Source organism: Anarhichas minor, unplaced genomic scaffold, assembly GCF_050575085.1.
Source record: "Anarhichas minor isolate MPS153535 unplaced genomic scaffold, ASM5057508v1 ptg000030l, whole genome shotgun sequence".
Lineage (NCBI taxonomy): Eukaryota > Metazoa > Chordata > Actinopteri > Perciformes > Anarhichadidae > Anarhichas > Anarhichas minor.
This window is the reverse complement of record NW_027466476.1, coordinates 2,561,629-2,586,839: the sequence shown is the minus strand read 5'-3', so window position 1 is coordinate 2,586,839 and position 25,211 is coordinate 2,561,629. Positions and strand designations below refer to the sequence as shown.

General features: G+C 42.1%; 2 protein-coding genes across 4 annotated transcripts; both read left to right on the top strand.

Annotated features, from left to right (window-relative positions):
- The first annotated feature begins 1,413 nt into the window (after positions 1-1,413).
- On the top strand, positions 1,414-6,126 carry LOC142964586 (annexin A1-like). Its single transcript, XM_076104982.1, has 12 exons — positions 1,414-1,539; positions 2,187-2,258; positions 2,653-2,743; positions 3,018-3,112; positions 3,250-3,363; positions 3,621-3,711; positions 3,914-3,993; positions 4,804-4,948; positions 5,039-5,134; positions 5,217-5,275; positions 5,376-5,498; positions 5,638-6,126. Exons 1-12 carry the CDS (start codon positions 1,414-1,416, stop codon positions 5,698-5,700), a joined length of 1,155 nt encoding a protein of 384 aa, XP_075961097.1. The 3' UTR covers positions 5,701-6,126.
- Positions 6,127-6,574: 448 nt separating this feature from the next.
- Positions 6,575-24,825, top strand: slc33a2 (solute carrier family 33 member 2). Of its 3 annotated transcripts, none has more exons than XM_076104587.1 (6): positions 6,575-6,732; positions 7,229-8,033; positions 15,171-15,318; positions 18,855-18,955; positions 21,443-21,552; positions 23,723-24,825. In XM_076104587.1, exons 2-6 carry the CDS (start codon positions 7,334-7,336, stop codon positions 23,927-23,929), a joined length of 1,266 nt encoding a protein of 421 aa, XP_075960702.1. In that variant the 5' UTR covers positions 6,575-6,732; positions 7,229-7,333; the 3' UTR covers positions 23,930-24,825. The 3 variants fall into 3 exon arrangements, with proteins under 3 accessions (XP_075960702.1, XP_075960703.1, XP_075960704.1); XM_076104588.1 differs by having other exon boundaries at positions 6,590-6,736; XM_076104589.1 differs by having other exon boundaries at positions 6,680-6,696.
- The last annotated feature ends 386 nt before the right edge of the window (positions 24,826-25,211 follow it).

The window sequence follows — 25,211 nt, the reverse complement described above, 5'->3', positions numbered from 1 at the left end:
CGCCCAACATGTCACACTAGCCCATCACGTATGGCTAGGTCAGCTAGCAGGCTCTGACATGTCAAACTAAAGATGTGATTGGTTGAACACTATGACAATCAACAATATTGTCCCCATTCACTTAAACTGCAAGGGGATTCACTTGTGCGTCTGCAGGCCTCTGCCTCTCTTCTTACCTAGAGACAGAGGTGAAATCTGATTGGATAAAAGCTCTACTTAAAACAAGCTGCACTGGAAGCAGAGCAAGTGAGGAAGACAGTAGCTGTGCAATGAGAAAATAAGATAATGGGAAAAAAAAGGGGGTATTTATGAAAAATTATTCAATTATAAAATAGCTATAACTTTGTGATTCTGTCTAGGCCAGCAGAGTAGGCCTTGCTGGCCCTGACGGCCCACCACTGCGCAAAACGTTAGAAATGATTTCTTTATTCATTGTATATTTTAGCGTCATTAAAGTTTGCCGCTGTAATATACCTGCTAAAAAAGTAAATGTGGAATAAAATCTATTTATTGCTTGCTGCTGCCAACTAAAGGTATTGTACTATCTCTTCCTGTTGCTCTTGGGCTAACCATTTGATGAGGATTTCTTTTATTTTTTAGATTGAGAGACTCATTTAGAGCATTTGGACTATGGCTCGAGCACCTGTTTAATACTCCTTACTTAGAATTAAATCCACTTTAATGAAAATAAATCTTTACCTCATACTTTTTTCCCCTACAATCTATATCCTGCCCTTACCATATTCCACTGTGGATGGACACTGTCACTTTGTCAAATATGGCAACTTCAACATAACTAATCAACACGCATGTACTGATTGTATTAGGAAAAAAGGACGTCTTTCAGCACAAAGAGGAGCTTTTTTGGATGTCATCATGGGCCTGTGTCGTCTTGGTTATTTAGACTCTCCCGTAATGATAAAGTTTGACTGGGCTCAAGTGATGCAGTCATCAATCAGATGTATCATTATCCTGATTGATAATCTCAGGAGCATGAACACATTACCTTCTGCCGAGGCACGTAGTGAGCAGGTAGCGCCAGGCCCTGGTGTGCTGCCATGATAACATGCCACACCTTAAAGAAACTCATTTCCTAATTGAACCAAAGGCAGACTTTTCTTGAGAAATGTTAAGGTGGTCTTTGCTCAGTCACTCCTGCAGGTATTGTCGAGCTGATGTGCACAGGGATAAAGAACAACACACAGTGGGGCTTGTATTGATTTGATGAGGTTTAAAGTAACCTCCTGATAGGCTAACACTTTTGCAAGAGAGATAACAGCAGGAATGTAATTCTGTCTTCTGGCAAATGAAACAGCAATAACATCAAACTTTCCCTTACGCTAAGGACCCTCTGCATTCCAGCAGTAAAGACTTAACGTGTCACGGGATGTGGTGGCGGACCCAAAAGCAGACATGACCAGGGAATACAGGGAAATCCAAGGACGAGAGGGCGAGGGCGAGAACCGGGCAGGACAAGGCAGGGCAGACAGACTGAGGAACCGGGAGGGTGATCCAAACTGTAGACACAGGAAGACAAAGGTGAGAACAAGGGAAAGATAACTCAGAATACAATTACACTGAGTGGCCGAGAACAAACAGTACCGAGGAGGTTGAAACAACAATGATCTGGAAGAATGTGGATGTGGAACTGGAGTAGATATACTGTTGTGTGATGAGTAGATGGAAGGCAGCTGGGTTGACTGGGCAGGTGAGTTGAATGAATGCAATCAGGAGGGAGCCGGGAGCTTCAATCTAATGGCAGCTGTGGAGGGGAGTATGGGCTGGACCCGTTATAGGTGTGGTTTATCATGAGTATAAATAAACTCTTCCTGTCGCTACAATGTCTGTGGAACCTCAGTAAGACAAACTTCTTCCCTCTAAGGACACACGGTAAGACATTTTCCTTCGATTAAAAAAAACAAAATCTAAAATCTGTTCTCCAGCTTTTATTTTGAGTTTGCTGAAGTTTAGTACCAGATGTGATGCCTTTAAATCCTCTCCTTAAATATATTGATGCGACCTATGAGGGTGTGGTTGGATGAAGGAAATACAAACATGAGTTATTTCTGCTAACAAGTTTAATAGATGAGAACTTTACTAGTAAAACCAATAAGAGTAATAATTTCTTCTTTGAATACTCTCTATATGATCAGTGGACTTTGTTTCATCAAATTTTTTCTTCTCAGACAGACTCCGGTGATCTCACTATGTCTGTCATCCAAGCCTTGCTGCAGCAGACATGCATGCCCGATGACTCGGTATGTAATTCTGTGGTTCTGTTCCAGTTGCTCAGTCAAATAGCCCTGTTTTTGTTCCATTTTTGTTCATCTTCCTGGTGGTTGGAAAAAGAATAATTTTAAGGGGCACTGTCATGGTCTTTGGTGGCATGGCGATGTAGAGGCAGAGGCTATACAGCAAGTGCCACAGGGGTTATAAAACCTGTCAAAATGATGTTCTATATCCTTTGTATGTCTTATGTGGAAGATGGATGCAGCAATGTGTAAGGGGAGAGAAATGTGATTTTACCTATTTTAAAGAATACTTATGCATTTTTCTAATTCCTTTGTTGCAAGTTTGCAAACTACCTCATGCACACCACTTGGTAGTAGAAGTATTTACCAAACTCTCAATAATCTGTGTTGTGTCTTTCAGCTCCTACAGAAGGAGGGAACGGTGACTGCGTCACCCAATTTCAGCCCCAATGGAGATGCAGCAGTCTTGGATGAAGCCATCCAGGCAAAAGGTGAACTTAATGTGCACACAGGGAAGCTTTGGAGTGTGTGTCAACTTGTGTCTGCTTTGGAAAATGTGTCTGTGCTAGAAGTACAACATGCTGCCCTCTAATGTAAGAACTTTAACATCCTCTACTGGCCATCATGCACCATTACTCGGTGTAATGTCTGTGTTTATTTTAATCAATTAGTGCAAACTAAAGTTTCCACCTACTTTCATATCTGTCTCTGTCATGCAGAATAATATAAATGGTGATTTTACTTCGCAACATATTCTTTGTGCAGGTGTGGATGAGAACACCATAATTGAAATCCTGGTGAAAAGGAGTAACGACCAGAGACAGCAGATCAAAGAGGCTTACCAGCAAACCAGTGGCAAGGTTATTACATTTAAATGAAGACTTTCACAGCTAGAAAGTAGAGGTTGTTCCAAAGTACATGCAATGTTACACGCACACGCACATGCATATGATCACATGCTCTCAAACACTGTATTTGCTCATCGGTTATCCTATAGTCTCTGGAATCAGCACTGAAGAATGCTCTGAAGGGAGATCTGGAGGATGTGGTGTTGGCTCTCCTGAAAACACCGGCTCAGTACGATGCCTACCTGCTTAAAATGGCAATGAAGGTACACATGCATACGTACAGCCACTTAAAAGGAACACTGATATAAATGATTCTAATGCTCATAAACGAAGCTCATTTGAGGTGAATGTCGTGGCCTCACCATCATCTGCTATTTTTGGTTCATTTAATGGCTTCCACATATTATTAATGTATTGTTTTCTTAACAGGAGGGTCAAAGGTGTGTTTTGTTTGAATGGGGCCAGTGAAGAATGAGTCTTTCTCTGTATCGATGTATATATGCCTGCATCCCGTTCTCAGGGTCTGGGCACAGAGGAGGAGGTCCTTATAGAGATTTTGGCTTCCAGAAACAACCGAGAGATCGTGGATATAAAGGGAGCCTACAAAGAAGGTGCGTGGTGACACATTTTAAGCAACATTCTCCACCAAGCTAGTGTTCAAAAATAAAAGTGATAGCACACGTGACAGTGGAAAATGACAACCTGTTTAATATAGGAGGAGGTTTAAACATGCCAAAAAAGCACTTGATGAAACCTGAAAATTGTAACATAATGTCATATCCTCTATGTTAATATTGTGATTTCTTCATTAAGATTACGAGAAGGACCTGGAGGCTGACATCAAGAGTGACACTAGTGGAGATTTCAGGGCTGCCCTCCTTGAACTCTGCAAGGTACGTGTGTGTCCACACTTGCTTTTCAATGTCGTGGTGTGTGTTTCATGCTGTACAGGATTTTGAAGACATGTGTAGTATGCTACAGATGCCTAATTCACAACACCAGGGTGCATTAAGTTCTGAGGCAAAATAACACTTCCTACTGTAGCTGTGACAGTGAATTATAAAATATATAACTCACTCCCACAACACAAGTTAACATTGGGCCTTACTTTTTATTTTATTTTTTTTGGACATCTTGCAATACACAGCACAAACTCCAATATGCTAAACATCTATGTTTTAAATAAAGTCAATAGCTACATTTTTGATAAAATTATGGGAAACTGTCTCCTGGCGGGTCAATTAGTCTCATATTTAACCTTTTTCTTCTGCATTTTAAAGCCTGTTGTCTCCATTATCAATAGAATATAACACTATTTATTGAACAACTTTTACCTCACATTGCTGTTGCCTTTACAACTTTTAGTTTTCATGCTCAAAATGGAGATCATTATGTTTTTGTAATGTTGAGACTGAAATAAAACACCCAGATCATATTTTATACTACAAAGGTGCTGCCTATGACAATTTATTTCATACTATACAATCCCATCCTAAATCAGGCTTTCACAGCACTACATTTGCAATATATCTTTGCTAAAAGAAAGCTAGAGTCTCACAGTAAACTGAAGTGTAATGCCGCGGTTGGGGGTCACCTTACTGTCTATTGTGTACAGACTAAATTAGTTTTTCACCAATAAAATAATTTCCTAAAAGTCTTAATTGTGTTCAGCACTGAAGTTGCTCTGCTTTTCTTCATCACAGGCCAGCAGGACTGAAGGAGTTTGTGATCTGATGGTTGACATCGATGCCAGGGCTCTGTACGAGGCCGGGGAGGGGAGGGAGGGCAGTAATTCCTTCGTCTTCATTGAGATCCTCACTAACAGGAGTGCCCATCATCTCCGTAAAAGTTAGCTGCCCATATCTCGTGTTCAGTAAAATCTGTTTGTTTTTATGTTCGTCTGTCAGATCTAACGCGCTTCCACTACTTCCTCTCCAGTGTTCGAAAGGTACTCGATGTACAGCGAAGTGGACATAGCCAAAACTATCGATCTGGAGATGAAGGGAGATATTGAAAGTTGTCTCACAGCATTAGGTAAAGGCACAACCCTCTACACAACTTTGATTTATGCACAGACTTGATTGAAACTTGACCCACTTTTTTTAAATAACTACAGTAAAGTGTGCTGGAAGCCGGCCTGCGTTCTTTGCCGAGAAGCTGAACTTGGCCATGAAGGTACGGTATAAGTAGGATACTACTCTCAAAATGAATGCATGCAGGATTCTATGCCAGCTGCCACAAGGCCTTCCCTGACTGAATGTTTTCTGCCCATCAGGGTAAAGGTACCCGCAAAAATATCCTGACGCGCATCATGGTGAGCTGCTCTGAAATTGACATGAAACAGATCATGGATGAGTACAAGAAAAACTATGGCACAACACTCTACAAGGATATTCTGGTGAGCAAATGTTTGATGACAATATAAACCCATCCTACAGTCTGTTTGTATTGATATACATATGGTTTAAAAAACAACAGGCAATGGGAAATGTTGCACAGTGACTTTTTTTTTTTTTTTACATTTTTCTTTTCTTCAGGATGACATTAAAGGAGACTATGAGAAGATTCTGCTCGCTCTCTGTGGGAGTGAAAATGAATAGCCAATCAATGGGATCAAGGCTCATACAACTGAAGAGCCAGCAGCCAGCACAGCTGTGGAAAATCACCTATAATCTTTTGACACATATTGTGCACTATATGGTCTTGTGGAGAACTGACAAGACTCTCATCCTCCTTTCTGTCATGCCATTTAGAAGATATTAACAGCAATGCGCACAGATTAACATGGAATTGGCACTCCTTCAGCGGATATTTTCATTCCAATACCTGCATCTCGGTATAGATCTGACAGCAGTAAGCTGAACCTTTGCTTTGGGTCAGACTTGGCTTTTCACTCATTAGGTTCTTATTTCTGGTGTTGGTAGAGAGGCTGAACTCCTTGATCAGAGTGCAGCTGCTAACGGATGTATACAGATCTCTATGTGCCAATCATATTCAGCAGAAGTAGGCCTACCCTTGAAGGTGCTTGGACAATTTGCAAATAAAAGCTTTCGTATGAAAGACTGTCTGAGTAGTTTTGATTCTTTGCATATGTACATACAGCACCAGAAAGACATGAACCAACCAGCTATACTACTAGTGGTATAGAACTCACCAATATACTGTGTGTGTGTGTGTGTGTGTGTGTGTATATATATATATATATTTCTCACAGGCTACCACATATTTTGGCTCAATCTATTGCAAAACCGTAACTTTAGAAACTACAATACAATTAACACAGCAAACCCAATGAATCACACACGGAGTGTGTGTGTGATAGATTACATCGATTGTATATTTTAGTGTCACTAAAGGACCTAGGGTTGGGTAATATGTTTTTACTGCAATGTAATATGTTTTTACTGCAATGTAATAGCTGACAATTCATCAAGTCGTGTTAAATGGTAGAAAGCAGGCACATGCTTTTACATTACAAATATGAAACAGACACGAGCTCTTGCTTGCTATCTGCAGAAGGGGAATTGCTGTCATAGGACCTGGCAACCGCATTGCTTATTCACACCAACTATAAACAAGCGGAGCACCTTCTCCCGGTTAGCCAACGCTAGGCTAACCTACTTTCTATCTCAGTAGGTTAGGTGTTAATTTATCTCATAACATATATGGAACAATTTTTCTGATTGCAACACAACCCCTTTTAATATTGGCATGGTGTACAAGTGTGTTTCAAAGCTATTGGTCTACTAAGGTTAGCATGACAGCAGGCTAGCTAACTGTAGCTAGTCTGTCAGTGTGTCGACAAACTTTAACTGTTGTACCTGTTAGCATAATGTCAACGACGCAAAGTCACGTTTGTGTTCTGATATAATTGAGATGATGAAAACACACGTGGTCACTATATTGAACACGTTTATGTCCATTCGTCGTTTGACTTTGAGGAGCTAACGGTAGCTGGGTTAACGACTTAAAGAGTTAAAGACTCGGACAGTAAAACAGCAGCGCAGACGCATCCTTTTAAGGCTGCTTGCGCGAGCTGTGGCAGTCTTTAGTTACCCCATGTCTTCAACACGATCGTAACTTCAGCATCAATAACCCTGAACCTCGCACTCTGTCTTTTCATTTCAGGTCGATCAGTTCATTTGAGAATCTCCCCTTTCATCCACACAATGACCTGACCTATGGACCAGTGCAGTGCCTGCTCAGTTATAGGCTCTCTTGTGGCGGTAGATCATGAATGACAAACTTGTCTTCCTGGGCCTGCTGTACTTTGTCCAGGGCATCCCCTATGGTCTCCAGTCTTCCCTGCTTCCTGTCTACCTGCGTGGAGCTGGTCATTCCCTAACCCGCATTGGCTTCACCAAGATCCTCTACTTCCCATGGGTCCTCAAGGTGCTCTGGGCCCCTTTTGTGGACCGGGTTGGCACGAAGCGCCGCTGGCTGGTGGGGACAGTGTCTGGGCTGGCTCTGACATGCCTCGCCAGTGCTGCCCTGGCTCCAGAAGCACATATCTGGGGAGTAGCAGGAACCCTGTTGGCCATGAACTCCTTGGCTTCTGTCCAGGATATTGCTGTAGACGGGGCCGCGGTGGGGTTGTTGAAAGGTCGTGGGGAGCTGGGACTGGGCAACACAGCCCAAGTCGTGGGCTATAAAGCTGGATCTGTGTTTGCAGGAGGTGGGCTGCTGGCTGTGATTGACGTGGCCGGATGGAGCTGGATGTTTATGCTGCTGACGTTTGTATATGCAGGTGTTGCACTGTTTGTGTGGGGGGCCCCTGTGCTGGACGATGAGACGTTGAGGGGCCAACAGGCAGATGGCAGCAGGAGGGGAGGGCAGGGAGCAGACGCTATGAGGCCATGGAGAGTGTGGAGGAAGATGCTGGCAGTGCCGGGCACCCCTTGGACAGTCCTGTATGTGCTGACATACAAACTAGGTGAGTCTAGGTTAATACGCACGCACCAGACTCATAAATGACTCTAATACTGGAGACCAAAATCTTTTAAAATATATTATCTTTGCAGCCTCGGGCTAATATTAATACTGATATCATGTCTGAACCTTCCCAGATGAAACTGTACTTTGTTTTTATTGCTGCTTCTAGATGATCATTTTCTTTATCAATTGTTTGATCTATAAAATGTCACAAAAAAGGGACAAATGTCCATCACATTTGTCTAGGCGATGTCCTCAAATGTGCAACGATATTCAGTGTACAATGATGTAAAACAGAGAAAAGCGGCAAATCATCACATTGGAAAGGCTGGAACCAGAGAATTGCTGGGAGATTGATAAATGACTGAAACGATTAATCAGTTAAATTGTTTCAGATTAATTTTATTTCGATGCACTAACTGATTAATCAACACATTTTTGCAGCTGTAATTATGTGCGCAGAATGCGCTCATGATTGACATCACTAAAGGACGAATCGGACGAGAAAAGAGAAAGCACAGAAAAGCATAAATAGGAGCACTTCCATCTCATCTACCCATACATGGGAAAACAGTTTATAAGCCTATCAGTTTTTATTGACTTTCCGTTCACAGACTAGACAGACAAAAAGAAAAACAAACTTACTTGAAGCAATGAATAGTTTCCTGAAATGGTCCCTCTTTGTCCCACTGTGAACATTTCTTTAGTCGTGTTCCTGCCTTAATGTAGGACCCAGAGCTCACCACTAGATGTCTCTGTTGGTGTGTCCATGAAGGCCGAACTGAGGAGTGAGTGTTTTGGAAAAGTTTGGGAAGTTAGTATTACTTGACAATGTATTGTGTCTTAGCAGGTCCTGTATGCACATTGGAAAATACAGGCCCTGCTGAGATAAAGCAGTTGTTTTTAATGTCTCAGTTATAAAAGTATAAACCTAAGGCACTTGAGCAAGAAGACAATGTTAGTTTGAATGCATATTGTGCTCATGCAGTAAGTTTTGTATGTGAATGAGATGGTTCCAATAAGAAACAAAAAACTGAAAGTAGTTTCGGATCAGTCAAGCTTGTGTGTGTGTGTGGGAGAGAGTCGATACGACCAGAGTTTGGTGTTTGGTAGCAGAAGGGGATTATGTAAGGATTAGAGTGTCTTTGTGTCTGTTGCGTTCAGAAACCGAAATGGAAGACAGTGCATCATGCTGATGTGTCTTTTGTGTGTGTGTGTGTGTGTATGTGTGTGTGTGAGTGTATGTGGGTGGTGGGAATATAATTGTCTCCTCATATTTGCATAGATTTAACTTGCGTATGTGCTGAATGTAAATGCCTTTGTTTTTAGATTGTGTGTGTGTGTTTTTGAGAGTTTTAAGAGTGGCTCAGTAATCGGATGAGTCCCAGCAGACGACACTACTAGACAAAATATGATGGCTGGCTGGACCCCCTAATCTGTCTGGAGAGCACCCCCCCCCACACTCTCTCTGTCACACGAACACCCAACACTCACCGTCGGCTGATGCTCATGATTACAACAAGAATTACTGTAGTAGTTAGTGTTTTCTCGGTAGATTGATTAAGACCCGTATCACTCGTTAGATATTCCTGCTGTAGCCGTCTGAATATTTCCCGTCTTTGCGGAGGAAAAGATATTGTGTAATATTTTAGATCAGGCCTGGATGTGCCAGCATAATTGCCGATGTGAGACAGTATTGTTTTTGTTCAAGGGGTGTGTGGGTATGTTTGTGTGATCTGCCTGTCTGAACACCCCCCCCACCCTTCGCTTAGCAAACACTGACACAACACACACAAGCACAGACCCAGACCCCCCCTCTCCCTCATCTATCCCTAATGAACTCTGAGTTTGCGCTGGGTCCAACACAGCGGCCAATCATCAAGAGCCTCGTGTCTGAACTGTGACCTCTGTGCCATCTGAGGCCACAGGCATGATGGGAGAACTGTCTGGGTAGACTTAGAGGGACGGACGGACGGACGGACGGACGGAGGGCTTGGGGGGGTTTGGAGAGAACATATAAGCAGAAAAGGTCAAGAAGTAGGCAAACGAGAGGTTTTGAGTTGCAGATGAGCTCAAATGTTGGATATAAACATTTTAATATCCTGTTGTCATATGTAGGAAAACAAACTGTTCAGTTCTGTGCTGGCATGTAAAACACAGTTAGCTAAAATGGCATTTCTCGTTATCTTTTTAACATACTGCAAAGTGTTGATTACTATAATTTGACAGTTTAAGGAACATAATTATTTTACCGCAATTTTTCAGCTGTATCAACACATTTATTTGCAATGAACGACTCATCGTTAGTGTAAGTGATGCCACAGTGTTGCACGTGTTTTTTTTAAGGTAGGGGGGTCAGTAGCCCTGTATGTTTGACAAGAGGCGTGAATGACGGTGAGAAGAGGTGGCCCCTGATGGTGGCCCCTGATGGTGGCTTTCCCTGGGAACTGACCAGGTGGACGGAGGAATGGATGGATGGATGAACACAAAAAAAGAGAAGCTTTGTCCCAATACTCCACTCTAACCTTTTCCTCCAAAAAGGCAACTACAATAGTTCATGATAAAATACACCCAGTTATCAGCTTATTAGATACATCTCATTGCTATAAATGGGTTTCACAAAATATCAGAAACAACCCTCATGGTGATGCAGTGCAGTTCAACAAAAACCTTCATGAAGGCAGGATTTATTGCTGTGCTGTTGTATTAGACTGCAATCATTTAGCAGGACGAACCTAATAAACAGGCAACTGAGTGTATATTGGGTAGAGGCTAGTAGGCTCATGTACTCATGTTCATGTGAATATTGGAATTACAAAAAGCCATTGACCATTGCCCTCGACTGTGCAAGTTTTTTTTGTGGTTTTTGTTAGCTTTACTCAACATGCTTTGTAAATGCATGTCTCTCTCTCTCTGCCTTAAAACCGCTGAAGGAAGAAGGGAAAGAGGGATCGGCATAAAAAAATATTTTTTTATTGGGACTATATTTCACATGCATGCTCAGATCGGGGGGGGGGTATTTTCCAGAGGGAAAAAGAAGGACTGCAGGGAGGGAGGCTGAAGGAAGGGATGAATAAATGAACAACCACCACATGGTGCCCTGAGAAAGACAGAGAGCAAAATGGCAACAGAGATAAACACACTTATCCGTGCACAAACTTCTAGGTTCCAGATCTTTCTGCATGTTCGAAAGTCTCCATAAATCTCACATAATGAGCTAAATCCAAATACAAAGTGGATTTTCTGTCTTTTTGATAAAAAAAAAAAAAGCACCATCACATGCTTTCATCAACAAATAATATTTCATAATTTTGGCCTGTTTTGTTGTGTGTTGAACTTACATCAAATAACTGATGTGAACAAAGCTTTGATAGCATTAGAAAACACCAATAACTTTATTAATTGTTGTGTTTCAGCACCATCTCTATTGATTTCAGACCTGCGGTTGGCCCCGATCCTTTAATTTGAGTAAATCTTAGTGTAGTAATTGTTTTCTTCATTGTTGGATCTAATTTAATCTAAATTGAACACTGAAATCTTGTTTTTTCATTTAACCAACAAATACAACTGTATACTTAAAGATATTATGGAACTGTAGCATAGCCAAGCAATTCTTAAAAGATCGTTTACATATTTACTCTTAAGACCCAGAATGGATATTAATATTACATAATTTCTGAGAAAATAAATGCAGAGAACAGACAAAATCAACCCAGTAACTAGCAGGTTTATGTGATGGTGGTTCTCCTGCTTATGCATAGTTAAAGAGTGTGTTTTCCCATGTCCATGACCCCCGGAGGGCCACAGAGAACTCTACATTGATCTGCAGGGACTCCGTGTGTGTGTGTGTGTGTGTGTGTGTGTGTGTGTGTGTGTGAGTGTGTGAATCAACTAACATGCATAGGATATTGTAAAGGTGTGTATAGACAGGGCTCTGTTTACTGCTTTTATCCCCAGAGAGCCTGGGGAGCTGAAAGGTGTGTGTGCATGTGTACAGTATGCACATAGACATGTGTGTGTGTGTGTGTGTATGTGCGCTGTTCTCCAACATGTAGTATGTATGAACCTGTCCCTGTTTACCATGCTCTCTGCAGGAAGTGATAATATCGTTCTGCTGAGTGTCCTCAGTGATCTCTCCTGCTCTGCCAGCTCTTTTGTCTAAGCTGCAGCGTGGACGTGAGGATTTCACCCCACTGTCCTCGTCAACCTCTCACCCTCATCTCACCCTCATCTCACCCTCATCTCACCCTCATCTCACCCTTATCCTCCTCCGATCCCTCGCTTTTACCACCCAACATTCACACATACTCACATCTCCCCCCATCTCATACAGACAGTGTTTTGTGTAGAATTCTTTTAATTCATTTATCCATCAAATTAAATATATTGCTTATTTATGACTAAATAAGAAACGAAAATACCTAATTTAATAGTATATATTGTGTTGTATGAGTAACACTAAAAAACTCTGTTAATCTCTCATCTGCACTGTGTCGACGTGATTTGATCAGATTTGATTGACAGTGTTGTGTAACATAAAGTCGTCCTTTGAAAAACATGTATCTCCTAAATCTCAACTCTTCATGAGCTTTGAAGTGAGTCCTGTTTTCAGGTTTGAGACGATGCATTTTTCAGACAATCCAATGGGTTTTTAAGCTCCTGTGGTAAACCAAATCAAGTTAATCTGAAACACTCTAAATCACTACATCCATGGTTTTCAGTGGACAGCAACAATAAGTGCAACAACCCCACAGTTGTTATCAGAAGAAAAACACAGAGACAGAAACGTCTGACGTGAAATAACCAAAATTGTTCAAACTGCAGAAAACATAATAGTTGTGTTTCTCTCCATGTCTTTATTTCACGGTGCTTGGACCTCGCTATACCTGCTTGCAAGTCTAGTAAATGATTGATGTCACAAAGCACCAAACCCGCCCTGTTACTTCTCTTAATGTTGAATCGTTTTGTCTTTCTGTGCTGTCAGCCTCTAATGTAAACATAAACAGTGTTTCCTATGAGCCTGCCATCCCCCCTCTCTTTCCTCTTCGCTAACCTCCTAACAATGTCTCTGCCCCCCCCCCTCTTCTATTGTCTTTAGCTGTGTCATTTAACCCACATCTTTTTTGTAGTTTTTTTTAGATAATAGCACTATAATTATCATTTCCTGCTCTAAATCTAATTTCTTCTTCCCCTGCCCCTTTTACACCTATACTTCTCTCTCTGCCCTTTGCTTTATTTCCTTCTTTTTATTTTTTCACACTTAGTCCTCCACACCTCCCTCTTTTTTCTACCCACTCTGTTCCCCTCTCTCTCTCTCTCTCTCTCTCTCTCTCTCTCTCTCTCTCTCTCTCTCTCTCTCTCTCTCTCTCCATCTCTCCCCCCTCCGCTCTTGTTCCACCCTTTTCTCCTTCCCCTTCATTCTGCTTGTTTAATCTTTGCGGATGTCTAATGAAATCCCTGCTGAAATGGACAATTGTTGCTTTGAGAATATTTATAGAAAGGAATAATCAGCCTGCTTGTGTTTGTCTGCACGCCCCCCCCCCCCCCCCCCCCCTCCCTCTTTAAAGAAATAATTAGTTGAAGGCAGGACTGTCAAAGCTCTGAGCTTTGAGCTAAACAACAGGCAGACGGGAACGGGAGCACAGAACCATGGGTAAACAACCCGGGCGTCACGGGTTCCGCTGCTGCCAATGTTTACTTTATTATGACTAATATGGTTACGGCTAAGTTCAGCACAGAGGATGACATATATTAAAATGTGAATAATGCACAGAGACGGGGTAAGTGTATCAGTGCAGCTCCCACTGGGTGTGAGGAGAGAGTAACGATATATTGTAAAGACGAACTGCAAGTCTATTAGCTTGAATTTGAGTACATCGTGGGTTTAGGAGTACAATGTTGACATGTTGCTGTCATATGACTTATTTGTAAAAATTATACTACAGCAACTCAATTCAGTTTATTGTCTAGCCCATAGTGCAACGTACATACTGCTCAGTAACTCGTTTTGTGTGATTTGAATTACCTCTGACTCTCCTCGTTCCTCTTTTTCTCTTATACTTTATCTGAAAGAAAAACACAGACAGATAGATCTGTTTCGGAAACTTCAATACCGATCTAATTGGCTTTAATTGTCATTACCAACTTGAACGTGGTCATCCCCGTCTTTATTAACTATGAGTAGATTGCCAACAGTGAAACCTGAGTGACAGAAGTGTTTCCTACGCCATGTTTCTGCTGGCTTGTCACACCGGTGGTGACACTCTCGTTCTACTGCTGCACTCCCTATCACTGGGAGCTTCTCGGCTTTCTCATTCTTTTTATTTCAGTCTGTTTCATCTGCCTTTTTTTTCTTCTTCCTTCTCTATTTTTGTTTGTCTCCTGGCTGACTGAGTGAGTGAGTCGTCGCGTTGTGTTGCGTCGTCTTTGACAGCAGTCTGGGAGCCAAGCTGTCACTCACGCAGCTCCTTGGTCCCACTGTCTTTCTGAAGTCAGTCTCCATTAATATAATAATGGCGTATAGTCGGCGCCACTGAATATTTTACTGTAATGTTCAGCAGAACATTACCCCCACACTCAACGCCACACAGAGAAAGTCTTATTGTCTGACTGAAACTTTTTATTTTGACTGAAAGGTCTTTGTGAGGTCTGTTTCATCCGTGGAAGTTTTTGTGTTTTTGTTGTGTTTTCCTTTTGGTGCTTTAGGAAAAGTACTAGGCCCCGTTTGATAAAGTGACTGAGGGTATTCTTTTTCTTGTCAGGCATCTATTATTGACACTTTCCAGGAATAGGCCTCGGTGCGCTGTATTTGATTCGGCAGTTGTCATCTCAGGAAAACCATGTTGTTCAGTCTTGCAGGTTAAACAGATCGGTACGACATCCTCGTCGTATTTGACTGTGAATTCAGGAAGTGTCTCACATATTTACTGTAGGTGAAAAATAGCAATGCTTAGTCAGAGACATACAGTACGTAATACATGTTGTATCAATTGTATGTCCAACCATCATCACATCCGACCGAATAACTAATTCCAGTCTCTCTCTCGCTTCCCTCCTCTTCTTCCTCTGTCTCTCATCTTCTTTTTGTCTCCTGATCTTCCCTCTTTGTGCGCCTGTCTCTTCTTTCACGACTATACAGGTGAGCAGGGGGCAGTGACCATGTTTCCTCTTTTCCTGTTGGATCATCACATGACCGCCAGGGAGCTCGGCTTCTGGAATGGCGTTATCGCCATGGGCTTCTCCATCTGTGGGTCTTTCCTGGGAGGCGTGCTGCTCGCACAGTTCAGGTAGCCTTCATCAACACCGTTATTCTCACCAGGTTAGCACTGTCTCCACCATGATCGCTGTTGAATAGCAGTAGCATTTTGGGACTCTGAACTCTTTAGGGGCCTCATATCGTAGGGTCTTTGGTGCTCAGGGGAAAATTCCCTCAAAGGTGCTAAATTTGATATTTAGAGCTTTAACATAGCAACAAACAACTATTTGCTATGTAAACATATAGAGGACTAACGTCTTCCTGAGCAGGGAATGAATTCGCTCTACCTCTCTGTGTGTTGTAATCGAAGCTTCTCCTTGTTTGGTTGACATAGCATGCTCTTAGTGCACGTGACCATGCCACACTGGCTAGCTCACAGCCGCCGACTGCGCTCATGTGGCGGTTACAGGTGATAGCGCCGTCGCAAACGCGTAGCACAAACCCTCCGCTCCCCCTCAGGTAAACGCAGCTGTTGGCACCATTAGCTGCGAGCCGCCTGCTCAGCCGTCGCCATGTTGAGAGCTGTGGAGAGGCAATAGAAATGCTCCCAATCATGTATTTAGCACCTTTAACAATTTATACATTTGTAAAAGTCAAAGACGACACACTGTGAAAGTAGCAATTTTTTGCATGTCATCAAATCCACATATTCAATAGAGTTGTCCAATATTGCTTCCTCCTCCTTTACCTCTTCCTCATCACTCTGGGCCCGTTCTTCCTGTTTTTTTTATTACTCTTCATAGGCTTTTGTGTGTGTGTGTGTGTGTGTGTGTGTGTGTGTGTTTCTGCCTGTCTGACTGTGTGTGTACAGTAATTTAAGTAAACATAGCCTTGTTTGAGAGCTCAGGGACCCCCTGTGTCTGGTGTGTGGTGTGTGAGCAGCATGAGCAGCCAATCCATCACACACACTCATGCGCGCGCACACACACACACACACACACACACGTACACACCCCTCAGGGTTTGAACCCAGAGAGGCAACGTGCAACTGTAGTTGAATTTAATTCTCAAATTTAAAGAGATATACTAGGATGTAGACTTCATGATTAATATATAAAATGGCAGTATATTAGATTTGACTTATTATGGTGATTTTTATGACTTTAAATGTGTATTAGCACAGGTATACAGTGGTTAATGCAGACTTATAATATTGATGAGCATGCATTAGGATATTTCTATAGCAGGTTGTTTCAGTATTGAATTTAACCTTTACAGGTTTTCCCCTTCAGCACATTGACGCTGCCATTTGTGGCTGACCATTGTTGCATAAGGTTTTATGTCTGCTTATACTAGGATCACATGGTAGCACAGCCCTGCCTATGGCCAGTGTGATGTAATACGAGCTATAAATAACAACAACGCCTTTGTAGAGGATAGTGTGTTAGTTTCCACACTGTGCGTCATTGTACTCTTGTCTAGAAACAAGTAGACCTACGTTATATGTTATGTTTAGCTGTGTGCTTATAATATCTCAAATGTTTCCAACAATTTTCAAACCCAGAGGAATCCGTGATTTTTATCGAGGTAACTGTCCGTTTCATTTGGTCTCCTGCCGATGACATCATATCCTCTTTGCGCATGCGACAGCGTTGTGGTTGTCTGCCATAAGCTGTCATGGATTTATACGTCATCTTCTTTGAACTGTAATTGAAGGACCTCTGTAAGGCCAGTATAGGTTAAATCACAGCTGATGAATCAGAGTTAATAATTAATAATAACAATAATCATTTCCTCAACCCTCGTCAACATTAACATGCAATCAACTGAGATATTGTGTGATAGAGGAAAACATTAATGATTATTCCACCCATTTTATTATTATTCCATAAAAAATTATTTCTTTAGAACATAAAATCTATGTGGATTTCTATATTGATGACTCAATGATCTATTAGCAGAAATGTGTGCAAAGTAGAAGATATAACGACTCAGTTCTAGATTATTTGATGAAATGGATGTATTTGGTTTTATGAACCGTCCAGTGTCACTTCTCCTTCCTCACTTCTTTCTGTCACACACACTCACACACACATTCACACAGAGAGAGCGCTGTCCACCAGGCTGCAGTCCCACCTCTAAAAGCTCAGTGCGAAGGTTTATCCTCCCCACCATCAGAAATGGCTGAGTGGTCAGTGAATGACCCCCTTTACAACTGCCACTGGCAACCCGAGAACATGGCTATTCTTATCTGGGCCCGGCCCGTGTGAGGTGGCAGCCAGGCAGGTCCTCTTTCTCTCACACGCACACGCACACACACACACACACACACACACACACCCCTCAGCATCTCTAGAGAGTGCGTGATATGAAAGACTGTCATTGAGAAGGTAAAGGAGCAGCAGAGAGAAGAATGTCTTTAGCATGTGAATGATGCAGGATTGGTTTTCCAGGAGAGAGGTAAGGAAAGGTTTGGTGGAGAGGGGAGAGGATACAGAGGAGGGTGGAGGGAGAGAAAGAGAGTGAAATTAAAAAAAAAGGTAAATAAATATATGTGCAAAATGTTTAGCTCTTCAGAATTACTTATGAACGAGTCAAAGAAAGTGTTCACTACAGATGGTCTTCTGAAAATATTTGTTGTAATAATCTGTTAACTCTTAATCACGTACACAGATGAGTTTATTTCATCATGGTATTTGAGAGCAACTAAGTGTTTCTGTTGGAGATAGCCAGCATTCTTTGTCTATAGTCACCGGAGCAAATATTATCGAAAAATGTTAAATGTTATAAATGTAATGTCATACGCTCGTACCATATAATCCGAACATACCCGGTTCAAGTGTGGTGCATGTCAGCAGTCCTCACTCTCCCCTCATTTCCTGTCGCTTTGGTCCACATTGATGAGAATGGAACACGTTCAGAGAGCAATATTCATCAGAAGATCAGAGTTTGGTCAACTGCTGAGCCGAATACAGACCAGGGCCTCGTCTCATGAGGCCGGATAATGAAATTAACTGGTAAACTTTGCTGAGAAGAACATTGAACTTTACATCTCAACCATGGACTGTTTTACTCAGTGCTCTTATCCAACTAAATCAGATATCCGGCTCCTTTTTCCTCACAGCTTATTTTTTTTTTTACACATAAATAATTACATGCAAAAAGACAAACAAACACACACACAGTCCTTTGAGTGGCAGGCATCCTCTGAGTGATTGGCATCGTTAATCCCTGATGTCACACAACGTTTGTATGTGTTTGTGTGTGCGTGCATGTGTTAACAGTGATTAATTATCCTCCTCATGCTGGGGATCTCCTTAGGTTATTGATTACGTCACAAACCAAACCCACAGGGGGATGATTTTCTTGCACTAACAGGGAATCAATTAGTGTCTGGGGACTTGTTGACTGAAGCACGTGCACACATGTTACCGAGTGTGCGCATGTAGGTGTGTGTGTGTCGGTGTGTAAGAGTGTGTAACATGAAAAGAAAAAAACACAGTGTCTCCAAACGTACTAACCTTGAGCCCCTGTCGCCACATATCACGCTGCTCATCAATAGCACTCGAACCTCAAAGTTGTTGAACATCTCTCTGATACTTGACTGGTTTGCTGGTCTCTCCGCAGCATCGGGGCTATGATGCGACGTGTGTTTGTACTGAGAACCGTCAGCATGGTCTTCCAGAGCTCTCTACTCACCATACTGGAACCATCACCACTCATGAAAGGTGAGAGACAGAAATACAGTCACAGACAACACATATTACCATTTATCCTTACTCTATGTAGTCCTACTCACAACAGAAGTTCGAGTGACCCTGTTGGTCTTGTATTCTTTTCCATGAATAGTGTATCAGCCACATGTTGTTTATTGAATTCTGTAGATTCACATATTTAAACTTTCCAGATCTTGATCCCATATGCATGCAGTCCTCATTTGAACCGCCAGTCTTCTGAATCATTAGTGTGCAGCTACATGTAAAAACACAGCTTTATAGGTCACAAATGTACAATGTGAGTTTATGATAAACACAGTCACACGGACTATGATATTATAGTTAGAATAGGTTAAATTATCTTTTGTTGAGAATAAGAACTGTTTATTCAACGCAATCAGCATTTTTTAAAGGCCACCGTTTGAATATGCTACATAATCAGTCATACAAACTAACAGACTTATGTAATGTGGTGAGTAACAAAAGGCTAAAAAAAGCCATGATGCTATACACCAAACACAGCAGGACTGCATTTGAAAAGAGGAACAATGAGACTATGCTTTCGCAACAATGACTAAAAGACACTCAAAAATATGAGCGTTGAGCCAACACCTCTGACAATCTCAACAAAGACTACATGATGACATTCACTACTCTGTCAATGTGTTCAGCCCCTGGATATTTGTGACGTACGGTGTGTGTTGTCCTTTTTTTCTTATGGAACATGTCAGCTGTCTTCTGTCGCCATGGCTGGCAGGTAGTAAATTGATATTAAAGTTAGGTAATGTCTGTACAGCACAGTTTCACAATAGATATTTACCTCCACAGGGAAACAATAGAATAACTGACGCCTTTCCTTGTCTGGTCTTTGGTCGGGTGACCTGGAGCCTGTTGGTTGTCAAACAGTTGGCCTAAGTTGGGCACGTCATCAGTTTCCTGTAACAAGGGGCCGCAAGATACATAAAGTGTTTGCAAGATATGTTATCGGCTTTTAAAAAGAAAGGAAGAACCCATTTCTACTACATACAATTAAGTTTTTTTTCTTTCACACTTCTTTTGTAAAGTTTCACCTCTTCATGCTCTGAAAATGAATCAATTGTCGTCGAGTCAAAATCACTCTTTAGTTCTACTCAAATGTTCAAGCTGTGATGTGCGCACACAATAAGACATTGCTTCATCTTTATCTTGACAACATGTCGGAGTGTAAGATACACAGTAATTGTTTAATTAGTAATTAGTAATTGGGGCGGCCGTGGCTCACTCGGTAGAGAGGGTCGTCGGGTAACCGCAAGGTCGGCGGTTCGATCCTTGGCTGCTACATGTCCTGTGCCGAAGTGTCCCTGAGCAAGACACTGAACCCCTAACTGCTTCCCGGGCGCTTCTCGGCAGCCCACTGCTCCCAATAAACCAGGGATGGGTTAAATGCAGAAGTCAAATTTCGCATATGTATATGACAATAAAATCCTAAATTTAACTTTAAATATGGGGGTCACTGCACACTTTCTCTCCTGGAAGACTTTCTCAGTGACAGAAATTGTTGGGCAAAGAATGAAAAAGGAGCGCTTGACAGAATTTAAAACTGCTGCTTACTTTCTCACTTCTGCACACATGAATGTTGGATTGTGTTTTCAGAAAGTTACAGAAATTGTCAGACACAGCGACAAAAAGGTTAGGAACTACTAACCTACCGACTGAGCCGGATGTTCAACACTAATACAGCCCAAGAGTGGATGATGCAGAGGACATTGATAGGCAGATGTTCTTTCTCTCTCCAGAGAGCCATTCCGTTATTAATGTCTGAATGACACATCTGATTCTGCTACACAGCCAGTCGCAAAGCTTTTGGGATTCAAATCTGCGCCTTTTATCTCCGTCTGAGTTTGTCTGTTCCTCTATCAAGCCTCTCAGACTGAAAGTTGAGGCCCCCCCCCCCCCCCCCCTTTACTTTAAACCCAGAACAAAGATTTCAGGAAAACTCAACCAAAAAAAAAACCCCAGAAAAACATTCAGTTTCAGATTTTTCAATATTACATGATAACCCTCCGCTTCCCACTCCTCCAGTCTGATCAGTCGGTGTATCTGTGTGACTCCAACAGTCTTGTGTCGCTGACTGAAGAGTCTTATTCGGGAAAAACTCTGGCGGCTTGAGTGAATAATTCAGTGTTAGCGGGAGCACAGACAGATAGGCTCTGTGGTTCCTCTGTGTTTCCCCACTAACACCGCTCTGCCACTTCCCCTCAGAGGATACGCTACATGTGTTTTGGGGACGATGTGGGGGGGGGGTTGGCGGTGGTAGGAGAACGGCGAGGAGACACTTCAGCAGCTTACCGTTTCTCGCTGCTTTGTCTCTCTCTACTTTGATTTCTACATAGAATGGTATAGTGAGAAGTCTAGCGGAGCAGCAAACTGTGTACAATTGATAGTTTCAGAACAAGTTAACAGTTGCACTAAGACGTTCTGTGTCTGTTTTTGCTTGATTTTGTGTGTTCGGTACTTCAGGTATGGCCGTCCTGAGTATGAGTGTTCAACACTTTTTGGGCGGGCTCATCACCACGCTCACCTTCACCACCATGATGCATTGCACTCAGAGGGCCGAGGAGAGCATTCAGGTAAAGCAAACTTTATTCACACCCGCCGACAGCCCCATCCTAGAGACGGGGACTGCTGTTATGTAATACATTTTTCTCTTTTGTCGCAAATATTTTGGGATTAATTTTCGAATTCTGTGGCTTCAACAGACAACACAAACTTTATTTTCTTCTCTCCCTCCTTCCGTCCTTCCCTTCTTTCTTCTTTCTGTCTAGGTTTAATTGTGCCGTTATGTCATTTTAGGTCATTTCCTTTGATTGCCGGTGTGTGCCGGAGAGGGAAATCCTCCGCACACAGTACCAAACCTATCGTCACCTATACCTGTCAGTTCTCATCAGCTGTTTCCACCCAGAAAATCTCAGACCCAGTTTCTATTCATTGCTCCTTTCTTTTTTTTTTTTCTGCCCCCCCCCCCCCCCCCCCCTCGCTGGAATTGTCCCTCCTACCACCTCACTCTACTTCTTTGTCATTCTGGGGTCCTTTAAACGCTCTCCGACTTTTTCCGCTCCTCTCTCGTTTTCCTCCTCTTTAACATAACTCCTCGTGTCCCCGTCGTAACTGGGCCATCGTTGCCTGGAGGTGATCGCTACTCACACAGCCACTCGCTCGTCACTCAGTCAATCTCTGAAGGTGACAAATTATCATTTAAATTGCTGTCACTCTTAAAGTGGAGAAGAAAGGGGAAACAAATCACAGGCTGTAGCACAGATATCAGGATCTGGTTAAAATAAATGACAAAGAGAACCAATCCCAACATGTGATGATGAGAACCACCTTTCATTTCAGGGGTTCTCATGACACATAAACTGTTTGATTGTTAGTGTGTCGGTGTGTGAATCAGTGTGTGTGTGTGTGTGTATGCGCACACAGGAAGGGGGGAGCATTGGCTGGGCTGCGCTCGTTGTGTGTATCTGTGTGTGTTATTGAAGGTAGTGCTATCCAGTGACAGAAAGCTGATAGTGAGAGTGCTTGTTAACGATCCCCAGGAGATAGAAACCAAATCTGTTAAACAAGTTGCTCAGAAAAAGAGGCACTCCACTTAGCTGTGGTCACACAGGGTCTCAGAGTTCTCTACCTCAGTGTGCGGACCACAGTAGTCTCAACTCACCACCAGTTCTTCAACTCTCGTCCAATTCATACCGCTTCATTTTGAAGTCCTCGTTTTCCGGTGAGAAATGGTTTGTAGTAATCATAGTGATTGTGGTAAATAAATTATTTTTTGATTAAGTGATTAATCATGTAGTCTACATCATTTCTGAAAATAGTGAAAAATGTTTGTCATAATTTTCGATCTCGTTCTAAAATGGCAAAGGTGCACAGCAAAACAAACACTGTTAATCCTGTAAAAGAAGCGGATGGTATAAGTGATCACAATGCTCACGCTGTTTAACTGGTGAATCTTAAAACCAGTAAAATGTCCAACTGAAAGTTAACTCTTTCACACTAAATATAAAAGTTCACATTCGCTCTATCTTTATTCTTTTGTAATGCAGAAGAGTAAGTTATCCATGAAAAAGTCTCAGAACAATTTACAATTTAAATCTATTTGTGTTTGATGGAGTAAAGACATTTGTAATAATGAAGAAAAGAGTCCTAACCCTAAAGAATGAATTCATTCAGGCAATGGTAGGTGACGCCAGAGTCCTTCTGTGTTGTTTAGTTACCTGCCTCACCTAAATGCCGGGCTCTCGGGCAGAAGGAGGAGGTTTAGGTGAGATTAGGTAATCTGTCTCTCTCACTCTCTCTCTCTCCTTAAGGCTGGGATCAGATACTCTTCTCCGTTTGGCCTCCATCCATCGTCTCAGGCTCTGATCTCACGCTTTCTCTTCCAGGCTTCCAGTCTTCTTTATTCTATTTTTTTCCCCCTTCAATCGTTTCCTTTTGCTTTTTGGAGTTTTTCTTGAAAATCACACTTTTGATCTAGTCTCTGTCTGTTGTTGTTATTTTGTATTACGGGTTTAAAAACATCAACTGATACGTTGATAGTATGAAGTGTCACCTCTCTACTTTCCCATCTACTACTCCCTCCTTTTACTTACAATGTGCCTTTACTTTCCAAACCCTCTCCATCCTCCTTCCCCCCCTTGTCCTTTTCTCTGCTCACTTCCCGCTCCTTCACCTCCTCCTCTTACTCTTTTCTCATCATTCCTGCCCTCTCATCCTACCTCCCCCCTCTACTCTCTCCATCAGGCGACCCACTACAGTTTCCTGTCGACTCTGGAGGTGCTGGGGAAGCTGACATTCAGCGCTCTGGCCGGAGGCGTAGTGGATTGGTTTGGTTTCCAAGTTGCCTTCCTCTTCTTCCTCACCCTCTCCGCCGGGACAGCCCTGCACGTGTGGACGGCTACGTTCACCGGTGCTCTCAGGGAGCACCAGCTCAAAGAACAGCCCAAGTGAGATCAGGATCAGGGGGAAAGATCCTGATACGGGGCGTCTGCAGGTGCTGCAATTGTATTAAATGACTTTAGTTTGACTACCAGTATTCAGACACCTCAAAATACCTTCCGATAAATATAACACTTATGACTTCAGCAAATCATTTCAGTGTAGAAGACATAAATAAGTTGACTTTCTTGTTCTGCCATTTTAAGGAGAAATCAGCCATGTGGGTAAAAACTCTGCTACAGAGTGGGCTTCTTTTTCTTTTTCTTTTTTTTGCACAATTGTCATTTTACTGGCAAAACTGGCCTTACGTTTTATTTATTTTGCATTTGAAATGTCTGGAAAAGTCTTAATATTTACAGCAATGTGAGGAAACTTGCAGATACGATATATAAGAGCACATTGAGTAATAAGTTGTCTGCACAGTATTGGATCGGTGCATCCGATCAGTGTGATGAATTGGCGGTGACGTCGAGTCATATTGTACCGAGAGTTGAGAAGTACTTAGAGAAATATAATCAAAGCTGTTTTTATCATCTGAGCCATTTTAATGTTTTAATAAGCCAGCAATAAGAGCTATAGCCAAAAGCAATATTGCTACTTTGTGATGCTTGTCATATTGTACGGTGTATAAATATGTCTGTCAATCTCCTGAGTTGTATGGTTTACAGTTCTAAATGAATGAATCTCTACTACCTCGCATCAGCGCTGTACGCTACGTTACACGGGAGGCAAATGTATACAGTAGCTGCACCAAGTAGAGCATACACTCATTCACAATGAATAGTTGCAATACATACACTGTTACCTGAGCTACAACAGTTAGCCAAAGTATAGGGTTGCAGTTAGTGCAACTGTTTCGTTGTTCATCTATTTAAAAAGTGAATAAAAACGCAGTACAGCTGTTGAAATGAAGCATTACTGTTTAATTAACCACTGTTTTTCAAAGTAAAATCCCTTTCCGCTTGGAACCGTATAGGTCAACCCTGACCGCTTACTTCTTATAGGAAACCTCAGCCTTACACGCTGCACGTTGCCATCTTGTCTACATTTTTCATCAAAGAATCAGACTTGTCAATAAACTGATAATAACTAAGTTCTTTATAAAACTTAAAAGACCCATACCACTGGCAAATTAAAGTCACTTTTGTGTTTTAAGTGAATAGTATGTACGATAGAATATAGTGTAACTATCCATGGTACTGTGCGCTGTATAGAATAATTCTCCAGGCTTAAGATGTGAATGAAACGGCAGCGTAGAATGATCTGTTTTCACCGGGCTCTGTAAGTGAATGTA

Coding starts and splice junctions, on each gene's coding strand:
- LOC142964586 (XM_076104982.1), top strand. CDS start 1,414: ATGACCAGGGAATACAGGGAAATCCAAGGACGAGAGGGCGAGGGCGAG. Junction 3,364..3,620: donor TGCTTAAAATGGCAATGAAG/GTACACATGCAT, acceptor TCCCGTTCTCAG/GGTCTGGGCACAGAGGAGGA. Junction 4,949..5,038: donor TGCCCATCATCTCCGTAAAA/GTTAGCTGCCCA, acceptor CTTCCTCTCCAG/TGTTCGAAAGGTACTCGATG.
- slc33a2 (XM_076104587.1), top strand. CDS start 7,334: ATGAATGACAAACTTGTCTTCCTGGGCCTGCTGTACTTTGTCCAGGGC. Junction 15,319..18,854: donor GTGCTGCTCGCACAGTTCAG/GTAGCCTTCATC, acceptor GTCTCTCCGCAG/CATCGGGGCTATGATGCGAC. Junction 21,553..23,722: donor GGGCCGAGGAGAGCATTCAG/GTAAAGCAAACT, acceptor TCTCTCCATCAG/GCGACCCACTACAGTTTCCT.